The 16,045-nt window shown below is 42.0% G+C and overlaps 1 protein-coding gene across 1 annotated transcript in view; it reads right to left on the bottom strand.

Annotated features, from left to right (window-relative positions):
- Positions 1–15,321, bottom strand: part of OVCH2 (ovochymase 2) — a 36,648-nt gene extending 21,327 nt beyond the window's left edge. Inside the window, exons 1-12 of the mRNA XM_039222434.1 lie at positions 15,234–15,321; positions 12,793–12,902; positions 10,886–10,977; positions 7,758–7,930; positions 7,294–7,389; positions 6,909–7,060; positions 6,083–6,272; positions 4,970–4,993; positions 3,095–3,185; positions 2,858–2,982; positions 1,984–2,124; positions 1,479–1,609 (exon numbers count right to left, since the gene is read on the bottom strand). Of these exons, the coding sequence (XP_039078365.1) occupies positions 1,479–1,609; positions 1,984–2,124; positions 2,858–2,982; positions 3,095–3,185; positions 4,970–4,993; positions 6,083–6,272; positions 6,909–7,060; positions 7,294–7,389; positions 7,758–7,930; positions 10,886–10,977; positions 12,793–12,902; positions 15,234–15,321 (1,413 nt within the window). The remainder of the gene's footprint in view (positions 1–1,478; positions 1,610–1,983; positions 2,125–2,857; positions 2,983–3,094; positions 3,186–4,969; positions 4,994–6,082; positions 6,273–6,908; positions 7,061–7,293; positions 7,390–7,757; positions 7,931–10,885; positions 10,978–12,792; positions 12,903–15,233) is intronic.
- Between the last annotated feature and the right edge of the window lie 724 nt (positions 15,322–16,045).

Below are 16,045 nucleotides of genomic sequence, written 5' to 3'. Positions count from 1 at the left end.
TGAATGGGTGTGTTTTTGAATCATTTCTAGCTCTGGTACGTTCAGATTTTCAACTATATTTTGTCTTCCTCCTTCCAGAAATCTGCTCATACTTAAACTTTTATCCTCCATAAACAATCCTCCCTTAATGCTGCTTCCTCCTGAAATTTCTGTTTTAAGTATTTGGGTTCCAGAAACTTTTAGAAAGAGAAACTCTATACTTATTTCCTCTGTGTCTTCTTCTACTCATGTGTAAAACCTGGGTGATCTTGTTTCTGCTCTGAACATCAGACTTGCTATTTCTGGCCCCCACACGCACTCCCACCTGCTCTCTATTGTTCAATTGTCAATCTGATTATTACCTTTTTGCTGGGAGATGAGAAGGATAGTGGCTGAAAGGCTGAAATGCTCAGTCCTCCTTTTTAAACCCTAACTTTCTGTGGTAAATCCAAACTATTGGCCACACCTTTTTGTTTGCTGCTTGTTTTGTGTTTTAAATTAAAGTCTCTATTCTCTGGACTGTCACAACTTCACACTTCCTCCTGAGTCTCGACTTCTTTTTGCCTCTTAAATATATGAGAACCTGGGAAACTTGGGTGGCTTGGTCGGTTAAGCGTCTAACTTTGCCTCCAGCCATGAGCTTGCAGTTTGGGAGTTTGAGCCCTGAGTCAGGCTCTGTGCTGACCTCTTGGAGCCTGAAGCCTGCTTCGGATTCTGTACCTGCCTCTTTCTCTGCTCTTCCCCTGCTCGCTCACTCTCTCTCTCTCTCCTCTCTCTCTCAAAAAAAAAAAAAATATATATATATATATATGAACCCAGAGGTCTTGTCTATCTTTACTACTCCCTCTTTAGTTTCTACTCTACTTTCTTTCCTTCATATCCTTCCTTGCTTTTAATTAGATTTTAAGAGAAGGACTTCTAAATAAATGCCTCTTTCCAACCTCATTCTGGCTGCAGTGTTACCTTCAACTCTCTGGTGGCATCTCTGCAGATGACCTACTAGTGTTTAATGAACTCCAAAAGCTGCCAAACAAATGCTGACCAAACTCCGTATCCTGACATTGAAAACCTCTGAACTTTGAGCTCAGCCTTCCCTTCTACCGCCCTTCCCAATACAGCTCTGATTCTTGACTCCAGCCAGTCCCTCAGCCTGTTCTACGCTGGCTTCTCTGTGCTTGCTCTGTTCTTCTTCATGGAAGTCTTGTTGTTTGGGTCTTATTGGAATTGACTTTTGTTAGCCGTTACTTACAAAGTATTTTGTTATCAGTTTAATTAATAAGGAAGAAATGCTTGTTTCTAGAAGGTAACTGATTAAACCAGTTAACAGGTCCAGGTGGAGGCAGCCCTTCAACAGACAGTAAAGCGCACAGCTGCCATCTAGTGGTATATGTGGTAGTTACAGTGAAAACAAAACAAAAAAAACCTCTGCCCTTAAGGTGTTTATGTTAGCGATTCTGTGGATATACCAGAGCAAAGTTGAGCGTAACCAGGGTCAGTACCTTTATTAGGTAGTGTTTGGGGGCTTGAAAAACCCAGTTACAGTTGGCCATGTTGCTATAGTATTCGGGATAGTGAAGACTCTGTATGAGGCCTTCTTCAAAAAGGACAGTAAAGGAACTGCAACCTGAATCTGAAACACAAGGAAAACGTCCTAACCTTGGCATCACTCAAGCCGAGGGGAATCAATCCTCTGTGTGCTCCCATCTATCATCTCCCACAAACGGCTCAGCAGCTGACTCCTCAGGCAGAGCCAATAAGAAAGAAGACGTCTGTGCACTGATTCTCCAGAACCCATTCAGCCCTCTCAGCTCCCTTGGGTGCGTGAGAAGCAGAGTCAGCAGGGCTGGAGAAGGAGCGCCTGCGCTGGCATCTCACCGGCCTAGTGGCCCCTCCGCGATGGAAGGAACCAGGCCCCGTCCGGAGCTCCCTGCCCCTCACCTCATTCCTGGGGCCTCCACCTCTCTAAAAGGCCTGAGTAGTGCGTGATAAAAGCAGTGGTTTTACCAGGAAGGTAGTTTGGTTTTAGAGCTTTATAGGTGAGATTGAACCCCGCTGCGTGATCTGTGGCATCAGAGATGAAATTCAGCCGAATGGAGTTGGAGACAATAAGAACTGATGAAGGGAGGCTTTCTCCGCAGAACTTCCCTGCAACGTAAGAATCAGGAGTCTTTGTTCAGAGTCTAGGAAACAGCATCCATTTAGAGACTTCAGGAACTGGACTTGAACTGGATTTGTCGGGATACTGGAGGATTATCTAAACCAGGGTTTCTCAACCTCAGTACTGCTGATATTTTTTAACTGGAACATTCTTCGTGTTCAGGCTGTCCTGTGCATTTATGAGATGTTTTGTGGCGTCTCTGACCGTACTCCTCAGATGCCAGTATTACTATCTCTAGTCATGACAACGAAAGATGCTGGAGACATTGCCAAGGAACTCACTGGGAACAAAATCTCCTATTAAGAACCACAGAAATGCTCCTCTGTTTCTGTTTGTCTCCCACTCATGGTTATCCATTGGTATTTTCCTTCTTAGCTAGATGATGCAGTCAAGGTCATTTTCACGCCTAGGAAGGCAGCATTCTGCCCGAGAGCCCTGCAGTAGGTCTACATTTTACCCCTGATGGGCCCCCGACCCGGCAAATGAATCTAGGAAGCCTGGTTCCATGGGACGCAGCTGGAGCCAATGACCTGTTCTGTGGCCTTGCAACCACCACACAGGCTCAGGTCAGGTCCTTTCCACTGTCAGTCCTGAGTCCCAAACTTGCAGACGGGAAGTGTGGCATTTACAGATGCCTCAGTGCCAGACAGATTGCACCCCGACACCCCACTCAGCCCTCGCAGCACAAGTGTCCATTTGACCGTGTGAACATCCACTCACCAAGAAGTCTGTCTTCTAAGGAATGTATCGAGAGGTAAGTGTGGAGACAAGACTCTGCATCCAAGTGGGAAACATTGAGCAGCACATGCATGTTGGCCGGTGCCAGCAGGGTCCAGACACATAGCCTGCAGGCAGATCCATTAAGAGGGTGTTATTTTGAGACAGAAAGTATCCAGTTAATGGGCACAGCCGGACTGGAGGTGGGGGCCGGGGAGGAGTGGCAGGTCGGCTACTCACTGCTTGCTCTCGTCACGCAGGTGGGGGCTTTCTGGGAAATGCATCTCTCCCTGAGGCTCATGCAGCACGCGATCCTGCTCGCTGCAGGAGACTGGGAAGGAGAGCCATGAGAATGGAAACCATGGTGGCTGGCCACCATAGCCCGTTCCTGCTAGAACCTGTACAGAAGCGCCTGATTCTTCATTATGCATGCTTCCTCTCTTGTGACAACTTTCCCTGCCATGGCTTCTGTGGTAACTCACTGTTCTTGCGCTGACACCATAACTCGATTCTATAAATACATGTATTTCCTGGTTCCATCCTTAGCTTTCCTCTCTCTCTATATGAGCCTTCTGACTAGTCTCCTCTATACTCTTGAGTTTCAACTATTATTCTACAGTCCTGAACTTCAGACCTGGTTTTTCAACCATCTCCTAGATATCCCCTTAACATGCTACAGATGGTCTGCAAAAACCTGCTTCCACTTCTGATTCGGTTACTTTTAGGTAGGCTTTGCTTCGTCTCTCATGCTCAGAACTTTGGTACCATCCTTGGTTCTTCCCTATCCCTCACCACCCTTCATCTAAGTGACTGCCAAGCGCCAATTCTTCTTGTTTCCATTCCCATTCTTTCATTCTCCGGCCATTGCCCTAAGTCTCTGGAACTAATGTGTAATCTCATAAATCCACCTTGAATTATTTCCTCTGCATCCTATCTCTTATGTGCTGTTCTTATACCACCAGAATATGCCTCTAATCTATCTAATTAATCAGCTTCCTATTACTCAATAAATCCAAACTTTTTTTTGACAGGCATCCAAAATTTCCACAAATTGGTCTCCATGTATTTTCTTATCTCCCTCACTTTAGCTGCTCTGACTGACATACTGGTCTCTTTTACCCCATTTTCCTATGTCCATCTTTTAGCATCCATCTTTCAATAAAGATGATTCCTTGAGCTGCGATACTTTTCTTTATCTGTATCCCATTTCCACCTGACAACATTCTACTGGTTCTTTGTGGTTTCATTGTTGGTTTATTTGTTTCTTGTGATTCAGTTTAAGAGGCATCTATGTTCCAAAGCCACCTCTGGCTTCCCCCCCCACCCCCAGCCACTTAATCCCGTAGTTAGCAGGGTACTCTTTTCCCCAAAACTATCTTTGTCTGGTTCCACAGACACAGAACCACTGAAGATAGGAGCCAAAGCTGCCTTAGAGACTATCTGATCCAGACTTTTCTTTTTAAAAAATGTTTTAATGCTTATTTATTCTTGAGAGAGAGAGAGAACCAGTGGGGGAGGGACAGAGAGAGAGGGAGACACAGAATCCAAAGCAGGCTCCAGGCTCTGAGCTGTCAGCACAAACTCACAAACCATGAGACATGACCTGACCCTAAGCTGGACGCTTAACCAGCTGAGAGCCACCCAAGCATCCTCTGACTCTTCTTTATGGACAAGGAAACTGAGGTCCAGAGGTAGGAAGGAACTTTCCCAAAGTCACAGTGGATTCATTACAGACTTGGCAGTATAACACTGAGGGAGAGTCCCCTGTGTATGTGAGGACACTTTCAGGGTAAGGCGTGTAGCTTATTGACCACACCTGCACCACCTCATCCCCCTCCCCTGAGTGTCTGATCCAAAGCTAGGATTCGACAATGTTTGCTGAGTTGAGATGGAGCGCTCAAGAAGTGAAATGGGAGGGAATCCAGAGCTCCTTCTGGGTGATGGGCTGCCCTGACTGGCAGGGAACGGCTGTGGGTGCCCCAAATGTGGGTAGCTTTCTACCTAGTGAGCAGAGAGACCTCTTGCAAAGACTTTTAATTACAAAAGGAACTTATATTCAGAAATACTAGATATTAATTCCTGCTCCTGGTGGAGCAGGCTGTAAGAAATACCCACCTCTGGAGCTCTTCCTCTGCTTCCCTGGGAAAGAAAAAGAAACATGCTCTTCAAGGTTTGCGATATCCTGAACAGTATTTCAACAAGTTAGCATTTCCCTGGCTCAAAAGTGCAGGAATTTTTAAGTCAATATGCAGCTAATGAAAAGCTAATCTCTGGAAAGAACAGAAAGGATAATTTAACAAAGCAGGAATGTGGTCTTGGTGTTTTAATGAAATTTCACTCTCCCTATTAAGTGCATTAATCAGGCCATGAATAGCTTGGAAGTGACATAGAGGAAGAGGTTGTCTGGTCTACTTCTCTCACTGTTCATGAGAAGTGGGGCTGGAGATGGAAATAAGTGGCCCACAACCACAAAAGAGTTGCCGGGGTAGCTACCACTTGAGCTGAGGGCTTGGATGCCTGCCACTGTACACTTGATAACAAACCCAAGTTCTTAGCAAATGAATTTTAATTAACCCCTTTGGGACAGAACAGAAGCCCTATTGAAGCTGGAAGCTACTTGTTAGAAAACAATTAAGTTGGACGTGGAGGCAGAATCGAAGTTTCAATTAACTCACTGGTCAGTCTAGCAGAAGTTGCATATGGACCCTGGTCTTTTCATACTTATGGTACCCAGATCTGTGCCTGGCCTTCTCAACCACAGCATCACTCACATTTTGGGTGGGATCATTCTGTGTCATGAGTGCTGTACTGTGCATTGTAGGACACTTAGCAACATCCATACCTCCTTCTCACTGGGTGCCAGCAGCACCCCCACATTGTGACAACCAAAAATGTCTGCAGACATCCTCTGGGGAGCAAAATTTCCCCAGTTGCTACATCTTGCTGGCAAACTTGAGATGTAAGTGATGAAAATATATCTCTAGCTGATTGTTTCAGCTAAAGACAATTTGACAAAGTCTAGGATGAATGGATTCATGTTCCTTTGTATATTTGTATGCTGTACTGCACACCGTGTTTTACTCTTGTTTTAAATTTCATAAATTTATAATTTTTATGTGCTCCACTTAAAACAGAAGCAAGCCCATCTGCTCAGTGGTCCTGTCTTGCCTGGACTTGCTGATGCTCTCTCTGGCCCTCGCTTCTTGACCTTACATGTGGCTTTATTACCAATTTGGAGGTGTTTGTGGATCCAGGGAAGCACTTTTCTAAGATCTGTGAAGATCCCAGGGGACCCTTGGTTATCCTTCTGCATGTTGTTTCTCCAGCCTCGGCCACAGCCCAAACCCCAAGACGTCACACCAGCCAGAGTCCAAGCCCCCTTCTGATTCCGGCACATGAGGGAGCCTCCTGAGTCTCCCTGTCAGGGGGAAAAGCCTCCATTACCATCATTGTCTGTGTCTGTGCTCACTTTTCCCCCCACAAAGATGTTAACTGAGGATCAATGACATTTCTTTACTTCTAATAAGTTGGACTCTGAGGTCCAGGAGAACAGCCAAGCACAATTCACATTTAATCTTCAAATATCAGTAGGACCTATCAATTCCACCTCTTTATTCCCCATCCTTCCCCTTCCACCCTTTCATCTGTCTGCTATTTCATCCTGCAGACTCAGAGAAGTCTTTCCCAGTAGTAAAACTGATCCCAGATCTTGGTCAGCAGGAGGAATGGAAGGAAGGTGAAGTTCCCATTATCCACAAGTTGGAAACTTCTAAATAGGAAAATGCCAGCCATCCTTCAGATGTAGAGAACCCTAACCTCACTGATGGCACTATCTCTGTTAGTTGGTCTTTTGGAAAAAGGAGAAGACCTCCTCTGACTTCACACTCCCCAGTAAAAACAGATTGTAAAAATGTCCTTTTATTTTGACTTGACCTCCCTTGTCACTCCTGACAAGAATCCAGTTTTGTCTACAGCCTTCCTTCAGGCTCTCACCTGATGACAAAGCTGAGGGAAACCCTTCTGGGGACCTTTCAGCCTGGCCACTCCCACCTACCTGACATGCATCCTTGCCTCCATCTGGGAAGCCTGTGCAGAGAAACGTCTGTCCACTGACAGGTTTCTTTAGGGTTAACAAAGCTGCCTCACACTCTTCCTGGGTCAAAATGGGCAGGTTCACATCCTGCAATACTTGTGAGAGGACACCATCTAGGAAACACAAAGATGAGAGCCCAGCGAGGGACTCTCGCACTTCCTGAATTAAAGATGTCGCGTTCAGGTTTTGTTCTTTGGAAAGATCTGAATTTCTATACACAATGGATATTCTCTTTTGAAATGCTTACACAATTGTTCTTTTACAAAGAAATTAAAAACTCTATTTTCTAATTACCCACTAGGAAGTTCTGAGGTCTGATTAAGAGAAGTGGCGTAGAAGTTCTTACCTTCAGCCGAGCGGCCCCAGCCTGCGGTTGTACAAATAAATCCAGCCTCAAATTGTTCCTTTGGCTCTGGAAGACACATTGGGCCCACAAACTGGCCTGAAGAAAAGAGCAGGACAATGTTTGTCTCATCCATGGAGGAGAGGACACCCTAAGCCACTCACATTTGGTATGTAGATGGTTCCCAAAGACCTTGTGAGAGTTGTGATATCCATGCCTCGCACCTCCAGGAGCCACTTATCAGACAAAGAAAGACTCTTTCCTGAATCCACCTAACCCTATGTATGAAGCCACAAGCAAAAAGACTTTCACATAGGATACCCTCCACCCCAAATCCCTGTCTTGAAGCGCATGACCCAGAACTGTTGGGCATATGCTACATAACAAACAATGTAGGAAATGTGCTATGGAACAGAAGTTATAGAGCACATGGGATAGACAATTCAGAGTGAACCTCTAATGTTTACCAAAATGAAAGGCGCCATCCATCTTCAAAAGAGCAATATCATAGTCCATTGGCTTCTTGATGGAGAAATAGGGGTGTATGATGATGGTTTCAATGGTGAGGGTTTGCTCCCCTGGGTCTATATGGCTCAAGTCATACTCTCCAGCAGTAACATTCAAAGTTGATGCAATATTTCTGTGAAGAATAAGCAATAAAATGGGTGAATTTCATTTAGCCTCTGATATACTTGTACTGGTTGACAATCTGGCATCTTTGAAATGACATGGGTGGATGATATGAGTGTGAGGATGATGAACAGAGAAAGTGAGAATGACTCCATCACTACTAGTAAAAATGCAAAAGTCCCCATTTAAGTGGGGAACTAGTAAAGAGTGACCTCAAATGGAGCCAATAACACGATAAATTGAATACTTTGCAATGTTATTCATAAAATGTCTAAAAACACATTTATATTGTAACTCGGAGGGTCTGAAGCCACAGTGGACTTTATGCTTCTACTCTAACTAGCTGGCATGGCCTCAATATCAGTGAGAGTCTTTGAGAATGATTTGTGATTCCCCCTAAATATGCTGTTTTAATATCAGAGATCTAATGCTCAGTATATATTGTGAAAGACATAATAGCACCAAAACTCTGATATCTCAGAGAGTATGCACAGTAAAGGCTTTAGGACTGATTAAAACAATGAGAAGTGAGGATCTTCTCCATATATATGTAATTTAGAGACATGGTGTGAGATGGGAAAGACCATTTTATTTCCATTCTTCCTGTAGCAAAGTTATCTAAAAGGAACTCGGTAGGGTGCATCCAGTTGCATTAAGAACTTTGGGCTTACAATATTTGGGCAACTTTCATTCCCAGAAGTGATTATTTTTTTTAACTTTTTAATTTTTTTAAATGTTTTATTTATTTCTGAGAGAGAGAGAGAGAGAGAGACAGCATGAGCAGGGGAGGGTCAGAGAGAGAGGGAGACACAGAATCTGAAGCAAGCTCCAGGCTCCAAGCTAGCTATCAATACAGAGCCCAATGCTGGGTTTGAACCCATGAACCATGAGATCATGACCTGAGCCAAAGTCAGATGCTCAACCAACTGAGCCACCCAGGTACCCTGAGAAGTGATGATTTTTTATAGAACTGAAAAGGGCATAATTTTCCCTTGGTATACTCTTCCCAGCTCTTGTCTATATCGGGTACCTGACCTAATACACAGCATCTCTTTAGCCTAATCGTCTGCCACACTGCAGTGAAATTATCAGTTAACTCTTCTTTAGACTATCAACTCTCTGGGAGCAGGAATTCCATCTTTCTTACCTTTGTATCCTGGTAGCCCCCAAAGTGTTTAGTACCAAGTAAATGTCCAGGGGATGTTTGCTGATTTAAAATGAAAGAGGGAAAATATGGGACATGATCTTGATTTCAGTCTAGTGACTACCAAGAGCACTGAAAACAATAGAACATTTAGAGCACAGGAATGTGGATAAAAGATGGAAGTTGTTAGACTGAAGCTCAAAGAGGCTTGACCAGTAGTAGGAAAGGAGACATGGGAGACTTCTCTACATTTTTACTGGCCTCCCTTTGTTTTCTTCTATCATTTTTTTTTTTTTTTTACCTTTTAATGCTGTAAGTTTATTTCAAAGGAAAAAAATAGAACAAAAACGACCTTTGAGTTTGGGGAGGAGAACTGTTTTTACACTTTTGGAAGTGGCAGAAGACATTGGATCAAGAAGTGAGTTACTAGAACATAAAGTTGCATTCCAACAGCTGCAGTGAGCCATGACTAAAGATGGGTGATGCTGTCAGGGGCTACCGGGGCATGGCTTTCTATTAATAATGTTTAATGTCAGCTCCATCACACAGACAGAAATCACAAATAAATCCCCCAAACATGGGATCAGTAGGAGCAGACATTTCTTATAAAAGCAAAATACTGGTATGAACAATATTTTCCAGAGTACACATTTCGTATCTAGATTTTATTGTGTGAAACAAAGTCAAAATTAGAAGCCCTGGGTTCTTTTATCAATTTTTTAAAGATGCATAATGAACCAGATTATTTTTTTTCACTGAAATTTAGGAGAGAATTTTTCACAAATATATCTTTGTGATACTTTGTTTTCACTTGGATGTTATTCTTTTTTTTTTTTTTACAAATAGTTTATTGTCAAGTTGGTTTCAATATAACACCCAGCGCTCATTCCCAGAAGTGCCCTCCTCCATGCCCATCTCCCCCCTCCCCACCACATCCATCAGTCCTCATTTTGTTTCTCAGTATTCAAGAGTCTCTCATGGTTTGCCTCTCTCCCTTTCCCCCACCATTTCCCCCTTTCTTCTCAAGTTCCTCCTTATCTCAAGTTCCTCCTAATCCTCCTATACGTGCAAACATATGATATTTGTCCTTCTCTGCCTGACTTATTTCGCTCAGCATAACACCCTCAAGGTCCATCCATGTTGCTACACATGGCCAGATTTCATTGTTTCTCATTGCCATGTAGTATTCCATGGTATAGATAAACCACATCTTCTTGATCCATTCATCCGTTGTTGGACACTTAGGCTCTTTCCATGTTTTAGCTATCGTGGAGAGTGCTGCTATGAACATTGGGGTACATGTGCTCCTATGCATCAGCATTTCTGTATCCCTTGGGTAAATTCCTAGCAGTGCTATTGCTGGGTCATAGGGGAGTTCTATTGTTATTTTCCTGAGGAAACTCCACACTGTTTTCCAGAGGGGCTGCACCAGTTTACATTCCCACCAACAGTGTAGGAGGGTGCCCGTTTCTCCACATCGTCACCAGCATCTAGAGTTCTCTGATTTGCTCATTTTAGCCACTCTGACTGGCGTGAGGTGGTATCTCAGTGTGGTTTTGATTTGCATTTCCCTGATGATATTCTTTAATTACTTGCAGTCATATTTAAGTAAATAAAGCTTTCCACTCCTGCAAAGAAAGTTAAATACCAAGTTAAATACCCTCTGACGATGTCACTGAGCCATTTTTGTCTTATGCATTTAGGATGTTCCCATGCTTAGCATAAATCACCCATTTCCATGTTTTAATAGGGTTACTGCTGCTGATTCCAGGGGAGAAGGTGGATAATCTGGCATTCAACCATGAACTAGGCCTTCCCTACCTGTTTGCAACGCAGTGAGCAGCCGTAATCACCCATTGTGCAGAGATGATGGTTCCCCCACAGATGTGCTTCTGCCTTCGTTTCAGAGACACCTGGATTACAAAGAGCTGAAGTGGGAGCATGTCAATGCCCTGTGACCCCCACAAAACCTAGAGACTGAGCATACGCTGAAACATAGACCCAGGCTTTTATGTACAAATATTAGAAGTTGTGGAGTATGAAGAGGTAAAACCCATCCCATTACAGCTCAGAAGGGCAGTGTTGGAACCAGAACATTTCCAACCCTGGTTTGCAGAAGAGGTAGTTAATTTGAGATGGTTGGCTATAAGGGTTTAGTAGAATTAATAGTAAAAATTGTTGTGATTGATTGATTGATTTTCATAATAGTGTTAGCCCAGACTGTTACTCTAACAATATGAACAATGTCTGTGAATGAAGAGAAAGAAAGAAAAGTATAAGATATACCAGAGTCCAAATGAAGAGATTTGGAAGCAAAACAAGGTGAGAGCGAAGGCAGTCTTTCAGCACATGCTTCAATTCCTTCAAGCCTCATAGAGAACAGTCTGTACCTACAATTCTGTCATGCTTTTAACTATTTGACCTCTACCACTGCTTCAGGCCTATTTTTTAACCTGCATCTACAGATTACTTTCTATCTTTGGTTTATCCTGTTCATGACATTTGATTTGACTCTAAAATGGCTTATAGAGTACAAGTATATGCTGTTAATTCCATTATTAGAATTCGAAAGAAAGCAATTTATTAGAACTGTCTCTTTTTGACCAAAAATTAATCAATAAACTGTTGAAAAAGTTTTAATACAGAGAAGAATAGGAAGTAAAAGGAAGTAAAACCACTGATTATGACTTGAATATGAACTTCTGAATTGATTAGTCAACCAACTGACCAAATAAGCAACTGATCAAATCCACTCTTCAACCAAGTAATTAATTCATTAGTTAACCAAATGACAATGACTCAGCCATTCAGTCAACCTACAGAATACAAATTCAATCAACCAATCATTAATAAATATCCAATTACCAAAAATTGATGTGACTGACTTCAAGTAAAAGCAAGGAGCTATTGCTCACAAAATTAAGAGGCAAGAATTCAATATGACTCTCAAGGTAAAGAAAATTGGGAGAATGTCAAAGACAATAAATGTGAACACCATAGGCTAGAGACAGAAGCACAAAGGCTTTTCTCTGGCATGGGAAGACCAGGAAATTAGATTGAGAGAGAATTCTTAGGATATCAGCGTCTAATCCGGCAATATTCTTGACTATTCACTTGTATGGTATAGGTACAAATCTCCAAACAGAAAGTCGACCTATGGATATGACACCTTCAGCTTTCCTGGCCATCTTTAGCGATAACAATACAACATAATTATTGACTAAGAGAATTTTTTTTTTTTTACAAATAGTTTATTGTCAAACTAGTTTCCACATAACACTCAGTGCTCATCCCCACAAGTGTCCTCCTCCATGCCCATCCCCCCCTCCCCCTCACATCCATCAGTCCTCAGTTTTTGTCAGCATTCAAGAGTCTCTCATGGTTTGCCGACTAAGAGAATTTTTTTTAATTGTAAATTCAAGAGTTTTTTGTTTTGTTTTGTTTTTAGCTTATTGAAGTGAAATTTTTGTCTTAGGGGCTGGAAATTTGGGACGGCATTTCCAATTTTCGGAGCAAGCCAATAGTGCATATGATTATTCTGACCACATATTTTCTGGAACTCGATGGATGGACATCTTGAGGGACTTGAATCCTGGCCCACACTCATGAGATACCTGGTGATTAAGTAGGCAGAATGGAGTGCACTGATGACTAGCATGTGTTTCTGGGAGATCCAGTACTGAGACAGCTCATAGTCTACCTGCCAGAGAATGTTCCCTGAGACTCACCTGCCAGGGGTAGGAACCCCTTTCCACTTGGCTTCCCCCAACAATGCGACTGAAAATGTTAAGGTAATTCCAAGGCTGTGCCTTCACCAAACTCTGCCCACAAGTGGGAGCTAAGAAAGAGAGAAGACAAAAATTCAGTGATCAGATTGCTCCTGGAACTGAGGGATACAGGAAGTTTTTCTGAGCAAGAAACTGTAGGATGTTGAGCATGTGGAAAGATTACAAAATGACTTTATGTTAATTGTGCAATTTGCTGTGATTTACATACATGGGATTGTTCAGCTTTTGTCACATAGAACAGGCATACCATGGAGGCACCTGGGTGGCTCAGTTGGTTAAGCATCCAACTTCAGCTCACCTCATGATCTCATGGTTTGTGGGTTCGAGCCCCACGTTGGGCTCTGTGCTGACAGCTAGCTCAGAGCCTGGAGCCTGCATCAGATTCTGTGTCTCCCTCTCTCTCTGACCCTCCCCTGCTTATGCTGTCTCTCTCAGAAATAAATAAAAAACATTTAAAAAAAATAAAAAAGAATGGGCATACCATGAAGACACATTTTTTTTTTAATGAAGGTGAAGGACCCAGAGGTAGATCTCCACTGGGTTAGCACGACTATAGCCCCCTTGATTTTGAGCAGTCTGGTCTTTTAAAGGCTTCTTACAGAATTCTGTACTTCTATAACATTTATCACATATGAACATGGTTAATTTTATGTCCTTCAACCCAGCTAGGCTGTGGTCTTCTCAAAGATAGGAACTTAACCATAGAAATATCTAAATTCAAAATATCTATAATAGTTCATGATGAATAGAAGTTGCTCAGTAAAGTAGTGAAGTGGTTGATACTGTGTCCTGCCTTAGATTGTAATTGTATGTACATCTTCTCTGCTCCACCCAGGAGCCTGAGTGGAGATCATGGTCTATGCTACCTGGCACACTGTCAGATATTGGATCTAAATTTTTATGAAAGTGGAAAGTGGCAGGTTGTTCAAGAAGAGTGGAGTAGAGAGAAGACATGTCCTGATTCACCCACCAGAGTGGGGTTAGGCTAGAAGGGATGCCAGGTAATGGCAAAAAGAACTCTTTCCTTTTTGTGGAGAAAGACTTTATCCCTGAAAAAGTTGCACTTACTTATTTAACCTCAAACTTTTTTTGACTTCTCAACTAGCAGATGAGCTAGATTAAAGATGTTTAGAGCTGCCTGGTAATTCAAGGATGGCACATCTTCTGTCTCTTCTGCAAGTCATTCTTTTCCGCATGTTTTCAAGGAGAGCCTAGAAAACCCTGCCTGACAATCACCCACTTCTTCACCTAGCTGAACTCTCTAATCCTTATTCCTCAGTTTAGTCATCACCTCAACTGAGAAGTCTTCCTTGATTTCCTCAAGTTGTGGTAAATGTCTCTCTTGTATTGTGTCATACAGTTTCCTCCCCACTTTTATAGATTTTGCCATTCAGTATTGTGATACTGAGTTGTTTGTCTCTCTCATTAGACTATAAACTACTTGAGGGAAAAAACCCTATGTTCTATCCATATTTGGATTTCCAAGGTTTTGCACGATTCCTAGCATACGGTAGACATTTAGAAAATTGGATGGATGAACAAATGTTTTTTTCTTGAGAGCAAATCCTTGAGAGCATTGCTATTAATATGGTAAAATATAATATTAATATGGTAAAATATACAAAGCTCTTTCAAATAACTTCTCATTTAATCCCCATTCAATGCCTGTGAATCAAGCACTAATGCCTCTGAATTGCAGATGAAAAAGTGAAGAATCAAAAAAAGTCACAGCTAATTAACAGCAAAGGATGGATGTAACACTGAGCCTTTTTTATTTTGAACCTAATGCAGGCAGGACATTGAATCAAAAACTTATTTTCTAACTGTTTTGGTTGAATGTATCATAATTAAATTAGACACAAGGGTTACTATTTCCTAAATTCACTGAAGCAAACACAGAAAGGATGATTCTTGGGGCTGGCACGACTCTGACTATTAAGAAGTCTGCCAAGAACTACTCTCACCTTATGTTACTTGAAGGAAAAAAGACTATTCATAAGGCACCGCAGTAAATAGACTTCATTTTTCCCAGCAAGATAATTTTCCAAAAGATTACAAGTGCTTCCCAATAGATGCTGATTTCCAGAATTTGCTCCATGAAAAAAGATGGGATTGTGCAATGTGTCCAAATAAGTGGAAGATCCCAGGTTTCTCTCCAGATCAATACATCTTATTCAAGTTGTATCCTATGAAGGTTTTATGCAGTTTCATATGCTGATTACAGGACAGAAGCCCAAAATAATTACATGAAAAACAATTAGATCTCAAAATTTATATGCTTCTATTTCCCCAAAGGAATATTGATTTGGAGTTGTGATGTCCATTGCCAGCAAAAGTTATTCCTTCAGACAAAGGCAGTTTAGAGTTTGTTTGGAACTTACCTTTGGGGAGAGGAAATGTTGCAGATTTACCTTGTTCCAAACAGAGCATTCCAAGTAGTAAAATGAGCCTATTCTTGCTCAGAGGCATTATGAGACTCAAGAGTTTTTCCTTGAAAATTTAGAGAGACTAAAAAGAACCAAATAGGAAGCCCATCAGACCAGCAAGAAGCCAGCTTAAAAGAAAGTTATTTATTAACCAAGACTTGAGTCATTCAACCATGCCCATACAATGTTTCTGAATGTGCTTTCTTGCAAAGATCTTTGCAAGCAAGATGTGGGGAGTCGACCACAGAAGCATAGTCTTGATCCAGCAATATTACATGTCCCATTACACCCACATCAGTATGTTGCTTCCCCCAGAGTACATTGGCTAGCCAAATGGTTGGTGTGTAAGGTTTCATATGTAAACATTACTTACTCCTTAGTAAATAGGTTACCATTTTCTACAAGAAGATTGAATATCAAATTTGTCCTTATTTGCAAGGTTATACTACATGCTTGCAAACGACCCATCATAATATTCTAAAACATTTTTCTTTCTCTTATTTTCCATTTGTAAATGGGCGGTTATAGCCATGTGTTAGAGAAGAAGAGGGGAGGAGAGGAAAGATAATTTGATAGCACACTCAGTAAGGAAGTTAAGCTACCAGACAGTCATTTAGTACACTGTGCATTGGGGCATTTGTGAATCTACATGTTCTCACCATGCTTTATATTCGTAGAAGGAAAACAATAAATCTCCTTCACTTCTCCACCTGGTAGACGATATGGCACAGGGAAGTGGCTCTGAATTATACACAAGTCTTCCTCTT

This window comes from Hyaena hyaena, unplaced genomic scaffold (assembly GCF_003009895.1).
Source record: "Hyaena hyaena isolate Hyena2069 unplaced genomic scaffold, ASM300989v1 scaffold_1129, whole genome shotgun sequence".
NCBI classification, from domain to species: Eukaryota; Metazoa; Chordata; class Mammalia; order Carnivora; family Hyaenidae; genus Hyaena; species Hyaena hyaena.
The sequence above is the reverse complement of the archived record's forward strand: the minus strand, read 5'-3'. Positions and strand labels throughout refer to the sequence as shown.